General features: G+C 59.3%; 1 protein-coding gene across 1 annotated transcript; it reads right to left on the reverse strand.

Annotated features, from left to right (window-relative positions):
- Nucleotides 1-216: 216 nt before the first annotated feature.
- Nucleotides 217-6,922, reverse strand: KLHL40 (kelch like family member 40). Its single transcript, XM_082724481.1, has 6 exons — nucleotides 5,703-6,922; nucleotides 4,248-4,408; nucleotides 3,708-3,815; nucleotides 3,340-3,525; nucleotides 1,553-1,699; nucleotides 217-747 (listed from the first exon to the last, which is right to left on the reverse strand). The coding sequence occupies exons 1-6, from the start codon at nucleotides 6,855-6,857 to the stop codon at nucleotides 636-638; spliced, it is 1,869 nt and encodes a 622-aa protein (XP_082580607.1). The 5' UTR covers nucleotides 6,858-6,922; the 3' UTR covers nucleotides 217-635.
- Between the last annotated feature and the right edge of the window lie 893 nt (nucleotides 6,923-7,815).

Below are 7,815 nucleotides of genomic sequence, written 5' to 3' on the forward strand. Positions count from 1 at the left end.
TATTCCCTGTCCCTTCCACCAGCAATCTCCTGGCTTCTTGTCCATGCTGTATGAGGAGGTGGGGTCTCTGAGCCCCAGGGAGGGGGCGGTTAGGCTCTAGGGGCACCAGAATGTGGAGACAATACACCCATGGAGTGCGGAGGCCACTGCCCTGGGCAACCAGGCGCTCAATCTGGCATCTTCAACCACCTGGTCACGGACTCCTGGAGGACCTGATTCTAGACCCTGAGCTACTTGCTCAGAAGGTACTTTATTCCTTCCCGGGCTGCCGAGTGTGCTGGAGACGGATGCTCCCCAGCTGACAGGCAAGGAGATGGGGTCCTGTGGGTACTTCTTCCTTGGCACACAGGTGGTCTGGGACGGGCCCAGAATGCAGCTTGGGACACCCTCCTGTGTCTCTGGTTCATGGAACAAGAAGACTGGGGAAACGGGGACCGGAGAGCCCTAAAGTTCCTGGACCCTGCCAGCAAGTCTAGGACTAGGCAGCGAGTTCTCCTCTGCTGAAGAGCACCCCCATGGCAGGACGGGATCCAGGTGGACTCTGGCCCCTCCCCACATCCTCTTGGGAGCCCCCAAAATCCAGGCTCGTGTGGCCGCAGAGTGGGAGGGGTACTCAGCTCAGGCCTCGGGGCTGGTCACATCTTGGTCAGGCGCAGCACGTTGAGCCGCACAGGAAGGAAGGTGGCGCCGGCTGCGTAGGCTATCTCCCGCAGGACACCCTCCCACTTCTTCTCATCCTCATTATATCTGGCGGTGAGAGGGAGGAGTGGGGACAGGGACACAGAGCTGGGTCAGCAGAGTGGGCCCCAGCGGGGAGGGGTGGCTGAAAATGTCCCTGAAGCCCCAGGCCCATCTCCAGAAAGGTCTGGTTCTAGAGAATTCTCATGCCCTAGGAAAGGACCCCCCAGCACAAGGCCCACCCCCCAAAGAAGAGCCACCCCACGTTCCAAGAAGGGTCACCTCTCAAGGAATGTCACACTCCTCCAGGAAGGCCTGCATCTCCACAGCACCTCCTCTGGAGAATTCTGTACTCGGCATTCCACATGTCCCCCCAAGACCCCCTGTCCACACATAGCAGTGGGAATAAGGGCAGTTTCAGCAGGTGCCCCAGGTACCGAAACCTCTTCCCTCCACCCCCAGAAAGGGCCAGCTTGGAAAGTGATGGTTCTGGGCAGTTGGGGTCCAGCTTCTTCTCAATCCTGGCCCCAGCTTTCCCCTCCAGCAAGAGTACTCAGGACAGAGTGGGGAGGAAAGACCTGGCTCCCTCTTCAGGGCCCCCTCTACTCCCAGGGGCCCGTTTCCATGGGTCTGGGCCCTAAGCCTGGGCCAGCTCCTGCGGCACGCTTGAGCCTTCTCAGTCGGGTGTGGTCCCCTGTGAGCCCACAGACACCTTGCCAGTCAAACGGGAAAGAACTGGGCTGAGCCGGGCATGTCTGCTGTCCCTTCCCCAGGGGACTCTCTGGAAGAGGATCACCCTATCCCCAGATGAGCTTCCCAGGTGTCACTGGGGGGCATCAGCCTTGCTTGGGGACTACCCTGGGCCCAGGCTCACCTCCAGATGTCATTGAGCTCTGTGGGGACCAACTCTCCAGACTCAGTCTCCAGCGTGGCAAAGCCACCGATGGCATACAGGGTGCCCGCCAGGCTGACCAGGCTGAGTGAGCTGCGTTCCTGGGGGAAGGCCTCGAAGGGTGCCCACCTGGTGGGGAGGAGGGGGCGTGAATGGGGTGTGTCACCCAGGGGCCTCGGCAGCCCCAGCACCCACAGCTGTAGCTACAAACCCCTTGGAAACCCGAATCCCAAGCACCCATGCTCCCAGCACAGCCTCCTGTGTCCTGACCCTGCTAGCAATGCCCTCTGGTCTTCCCCATTCTCCTGCCCTTCCCATTTCCCTTCACGGCTCCCTGGTCATAGCATCCAGTCTACCCTGTGCCATCCACCATGGATCCCCCCAGTGGCTCTCCTTTGCTCCTGAACTAATTCTTCCAGGGGAGCTGCCCTCCCCTGATGCCCGTGCCCCACCCTTCTTCCCCTCTTCACTGCCCAGTTATTCTCAGGGTCTCTTCACTCCGCTCCTCTGACCCTGAAATTGGGCCTTCATCCCTATGCTCCAAAACAGCTCTCCGGTCCCCAGCCACCACAGAACATAAGATCCAGGCACAACACACATCTCTGTTGATGTGACATTCTCACCTCCCACCTGCCCACCTCCCACCTGCTCTCATGTCCTCAGATTCCTTCCTGGATAATGCATCCACCCCCACAATCCCTGGGGCTTGGGATTAGCTTCTCCCTCTTATACTCTCTCCTGAGGGAGTTCATCCCCTCCGTTTACTGTTGTACCCAGATCTCTCCAGCTCAGCATTTCCTCCGCCCTGATGGGCTCCTCCTGGACACTCCCAGGCCCCTCAAATCCACATGTCCTAACTGGACCCTCTAAGTGCTACTCTAAGTGTGACCCATGGACCAGCAGCATCAGCAGCACCTGGGCTGGGATGCAGGGCGGGGAGGGAGCAGGGGTTGTTAGAAATATATACTCAGGCCCTTCCCCAGGCCCGAGAATAAGAATCTGCATTTTAACATGACCCCTAGGAGATTCGTGTGCACATCACAGTGGGAGAAGCGCTGGCCATGTCTTTCTCCTGTGCGTCCCCTCTGCCTCATCTCCGTTGTGCCCCATCTGCAGGCTACCACCCCCTCCCACTCTATGACTATACCCTTGCCTCCTGGGAAATCTCTAATCTGTTCTCTGCATCAGCTGTCACCTAAGACATACAGATGTGAACCTAAAACACATCACAGGCGTTTCACCGCTCTCAGGATTAAGTACCCCAGCCCTGCTTGCCCCCTCTCCAGCCCCAGTACCCCCATCCTCACTTCCCCATCCCCATTCAATCTTTCCTCCAACAGGCCTGCCTTTTTCCTCCTAACTGCCTTGGCATCAACTTTCCTTGGCCTGGGGCATCCTTCTCCGGCCATCCCTTTTGCTGGCGAAGTCCAGGTGGACTGCCGGTTCAGTTGTCCCCTGACCGCCCAGCACCAGACTCCTGCCCAGTATGACTCTGTACAAGGAACCAGGCGTCTCCCCCGCACTCCTGGGAACTGTCTCTTGCAGACCACGCTGGCCCTAACCCTGGCCCCAAATCGTGGGGGAAGCCCCCCTCATGGCTGATCAGGAGAGAGAGGCTACTTCTGTGCTGATGTCCAGGGGCAGCAACCATGGTTCCTGCCAGGGCCATCACAGAGCGAGCCAACAGGTCCAAAGTCACACAGCCAGGCAGTCACAGTGGGGCCCTTGATCTCTGGCTGCCTAGGGAAAGGGGCAAGAAACAGCCATACTTGTTGTCTGTAATGCTGTACACTTCAGCTGAACTGGTCAGCCCCGTGTCTGTGACCCCAGCGGCTACAAAAATGCGGCCATCGTGGACGGTGGCCCCGAAGAGGGAGCGGGCCGTCTGCATGGGTGCCAGCTCCTTCCACTCGAACTTCTTAGGGTCGTAGACGCACATCTTCTTCAGGCACTTCCTGGGGGATGGAGGACAGTAAGTGAGAGGGCAGAAGCCTGAACACAGCGCCGCTCCTCTGGTTCAGCCGCTCTGGATGCCTTGCCCAGGCAGCCCGCACAAATCCCCGACAGCCTGGGGAGACTGTGCTCCCGCTCTGGCCTACAACCCTGCTGGTGCCCTCGCTCCAGTCCCGAGCCTTACCTGTCACTGCCTTTGCCGCCAATGACGTAGACCAGGTCCATATGGGAGAGCACCGCGTGGCCGTACACGGCGTAAGGCAGAGGATCCGATTCGCCCCATTTGAACGACCTGGAGGAGGCAGGAGTCGGGCGAGCGCCGGGTTCAGGAGTGGGCTGGGTCCCTGCCTCTGCATTCACCCACACACCCAACACATATCCAGGGTACACCCGATGTATTACCGGCACCTCTCGGGTGCCCGCTCCCACTCAGCGGCCCACCGCTCTGCCCCTATCCAAATCCGCCTCGGCCCGCAGCCCGGGATTCTGGTCCTGGCCCGGGCCGCCGCCTAGCCCCTCAACCCCGCCCCCGGGCCCCTCAACCCCGCCCCAGCCCCTGCTCGCAGGCCCCGGGCTCTGGCTCTGGCCCCCGCCGTCCTCTCAACGCCGCCCCCGGGCCCCGCCCCAGGGCCCCCAACCCCGCCCCCAGCCCCCGCTCTCAGTCCCGGGCTCTGGCTTTGGCTCCAGCCGCGCCCCTCTAACCCCGCCCCGGGCCCCAGCTCACAGACGGTCGTAGCACATGACGGAGTCTAGACTGCGCTCGCCGTCCTTGAGCTCTCGGCCGCCGACCACGTAGATGGAATTGAGAGCCTCTCCCAGGCCAAAGAGGCAGCGCGGCGAGGGCAGCGGCGGCATCCCCAGCCACTCGGAGTCCAGGTGGTCAAACTGCGGGTCAGGCGTCCAGTCAGCCACCGGCCCCACACCCCCCACTCTCCCAGCCCAGCCCAGCACAGCCCAGCCCCACCACCCTGGGTCACAGATGAGGCCGGGTCTCCAGGTAAGGCCAGCGCAACCTGGAGGCCATCCCTGGAGGCAGTACCCTAACCTCCCTCCAGGATGAGAACCAGGGAGGGCCCCTGGAGGTGGGCGCCCAGAGACCACATCACAGCACCACAATGGGGCCCCTCACGCAGAGCCATGTCCCTTCCCCAGTACAGCTCGGGAACTGAGGCCTGCCTGCCCTCCGTTTTCCACCCAACCCCACTGTACAGAAAACTGTACAGCTCTACCAACCATACCCAAAAGTCTGACGCCCTGTTACACCTCCACAGTCTTACATCCATATCTGTGGCTCAGCTTTCTGAGGGAGCAATGTGCCGATGGGCACTTTATAACCATCTATAACCTTCAAACAACCTTATCAAGCAGGAAGAATAATATCCCCAGTTACAAACGGAGGCCCAGAGAAAATAAACAATGCCCACGAAATACCTTGGCTGGAAACTACTGGAGTTGCCCCCTTCCCTCCCTACCCCCCCCCACGTTTAACCCTGATGCCTAGTTGCCCCTCAACATTCTCTACAATTGGTCAGGCCTCACCAAGCACACCACTCACTAGGCTCATTCCAATCCGTGTCCCTTGCTCACCATTCCTCAGGCAGAAGCGCCCTAACTTCCCTTCATGTGTCCAAATTCCACTCAAATGGCAAGACCCAAACCTACATGGCCAGTCACTAGGAAACCACGTCTGCCCTCTGAGATTCTGCAGTACCCTATGACTTGGACTGGTCACCTGACTCTACTGGTCCTTTCTGGCCCTCAGTTTTCTCATCTGTACAGTGAGAAGACTAGGCAGGATGGTCCCTGTGTATAGGACACTCTTACTCTATACTCCAGTCCTGGCCTCATGCCAAGGTCCTGCCCCAGACCCTTCCACTGCTCCTCCTTCTCACTTTGCCTGATCCCAATCCCTGTGCAGAGAGATGGCCTCCAACATACTAGACCTCCCTGGGGCTCACATGCCCCTGAAACTGAGACATAAGTGTTACACTTATTGCCAGTTGCCTATAACTGTCTTCAACCTTCAGGTAAGTGGCTGTCAGTGAACCTCTCTGGTCTACATCTCATCTTAGACACAGTGGCACCCCCAACAAGTAGACACAAGTCTCTCATGGGCCCCAAAGCTGACCCCCGTTCCCAGAACCAGCACTGGCTGCCCCTCCCAGGGCTGGGCAGGCACCTGCAAGAAGTAAGCACTCATGGGGTCTTCTTTGTTGTCCTCGTTGTAGAAAAGGCCCCCAGCCACAAAGACCTGGTTCTCCTTGGTCACGAGGCTGACATGGTTCTTGGGGATCTGGGTAGAGAGGGAGGCACAGTAACACTCGTTGGCTGCCGGATCATAGGCCACAGCCCCCTCCTCACTGATCATGAAAATGAGGTCCTGCAGGAACATGCCAAAGCGCAGAGTGTCATTGAGGATCCCGGGTAGGATGCGTTCCGCCTCCTCCTCCTCCGCCTTGGCTTCGCCCGCGCTCTTGTCAGCGGCCTTGGCCCCTGCTGCCTCCTTCCCCTTGTCCTTCTTCTTCTTGCGCAGCACGGTGAGGCGGCCCTCGTGCGCGTCCTTCACCATCTGCACCTTGCGCAGCAGCTCCGGCTGGGCACGCACGAGAGGGTGTTTCTCCACGCGGCTCTCCAGAAAGGCCCGCGGCAGCAGGCGGCAGCGCACACTCTCAAAGACGGTGGGCAGCGCCCGCTGGCGCTCCTCCTGTGCCTTGGCGTCGCCGCTGCCCGCCCACCGCATCACCGCCTCGAACACGGCCTCTTCCTTCTCCACATTGAGGTCGTCACTGGAGATGATGGCGATGAGCTCGTCGGCCGAGAGCCCGAGGAAGTCGGCGTCGCGCGCCACCAGCGAGAAGCGCGCGCAGATGAAGTCGCGGGCGGCCACGGCCAGGCGCGCACAGTCCAGCAGGAGGCCGAGGCGGAAGACGGCCAGGCAGTTGGCGAGACACAGGCGCTTCTGTAGGAAGGACACGCAGATGGTGAAGATGGATGGGATCTGGAAGCGGTGCGCCGCGGCAAACAAGTCCTGCACGCTCGCCTCGTCCAGCGCAATCTCTGACGTGTACAGGTAGTGCAGCACCTGTGCCACCACGTCCGGGGACACCTCTTCCAGGCGCACCTCGCCCGCGTGCTCGGGCTCGGCCAGGAAGCGTGCGCGGAAGTAGGGGCTGCAGGCGGCCAGCACCAGGCGGTGGCATGGGAACTCGCGGTCACCCACCCGTACCACACAGTCGAGAAACTTGCCGTGGTCCAGCATGTCCTTGAGCCCGTCCTGCAGGAGCGTCTGCTGATACAGACGCTGCTCCTCTGCCTGCTCCAAGCCCAGCGTCATGGTGGGTGGCTTGGGGGTGCTGCTGTCTAGCCGGGGCCTCCTCTTTCTATTCCCCTGCTTTCCTTCTGGGTCACTCTTCGTCTACGCAGCTGTCTTCGCGGGGCTATATATAGAGGTGGACAGGGCCCTGTAAGGCGAGCTGCCTGGCTTCCTGCACATGACACAGAGGGGACAGCTGGGCAGAGGACCCCTCCCAGAGCGGCCTTGACTCAACCCCGGGCGCTTATGGGACAGGGGTGGGGAATTTGGGCCTATGAGGGCCTCACTGCCTCATTTCTAAATGGAGCACAGCAAGGCCTTGACTACATTCCTTGGTCAGGCAATGCCCCTGAGGGGAGGAGTTGACCCAAGCTCTGCCCCTCAGTCCAGGGAGAGAGAAGCATGGGTGTCCCTCCCCCAGGATCTCCCTTGTTCATGCCTCCTGGGCCTTTCTGTCTGGGTGCTTCTGTGTTCCTCCCTGAGTATATCTCATCCCAGCCATCCCCGGATATAGGGGTTTCCTGTTCAATGAACTTGGAAAGGCATTCACTCATTGGAGACCTTGTTGCCGTATCTTTTAAATGGGAAGACCTTACCGCTTCCTATTCCAAATCTGAGACCCTCCTTAGACTGTGCAAGAAAGCAAGAAGGTGCCTTAGGATAAACTTGGTCACTACTTTTCTAAGGGTCTGCACAGGTCACATGGCTCTGTTGAGCCTCAGTTTCCCTTTCTACACAATGGGGAGTTTCATGAATTAGAGTCTAAGGACCTCAGCTCTGCTGAGGTTCAGTGTTCCTGGGAATACACTGTCTCAGGGTTTTAACATTGTAAGGTGTCAGACACGCTAAGAAAGTAATTTTCTAGGATTCAACTATTCTAGGTACTTAAATTCCCAGGGTTTTAACATTCTAGGGGAGGGACAGTCTGGAGTCTAATGTTCAAAAGTAACACTCTAAGAGTTTAATATTGCAAGATAGC

The sequence above is a fragment of the Mustela nivalis genome (genome assembly GCF_964662115.1).
Source record: "Mustela nivalis genome assembly, chromosome: 1".
Classification (NCBI taxonomy): domain Eukaryota; kingdom Metazoa; phylum Chordata; class Mammalia; order Carnivora; family Mustelidae; genus Mustela; species Mustela nivalis.

What these genes read in the sequence shown, in the direction of transcription:
- KLHL40 (XM_082724481.1), bottom strand. Translation starts at nt 6,857, where the DNA reads ATGACGCTGGGCTTGGAGCAGGCAGAGGAGCAGCGTCTGTATCAGCAG. An exon ending in TGAGTGCTTACTTCTTGCAG is followed by an intron (nt 4,409 to 5,702) that starts GTGCCTGCCCAG and finishes CCTGACCCGCAG; the next exon opens with TTTGACCACCTGGACTCCGA. An exon ending in GGCGGCAAAGGCAGTGACAG is followed by an intron (nt 3,526 to 3,707) that starts GTAAGGCTCGGG and finishes TCCATCCCCCAG; the next exon opens with GAAGTGCCTGAAGAAGATGT.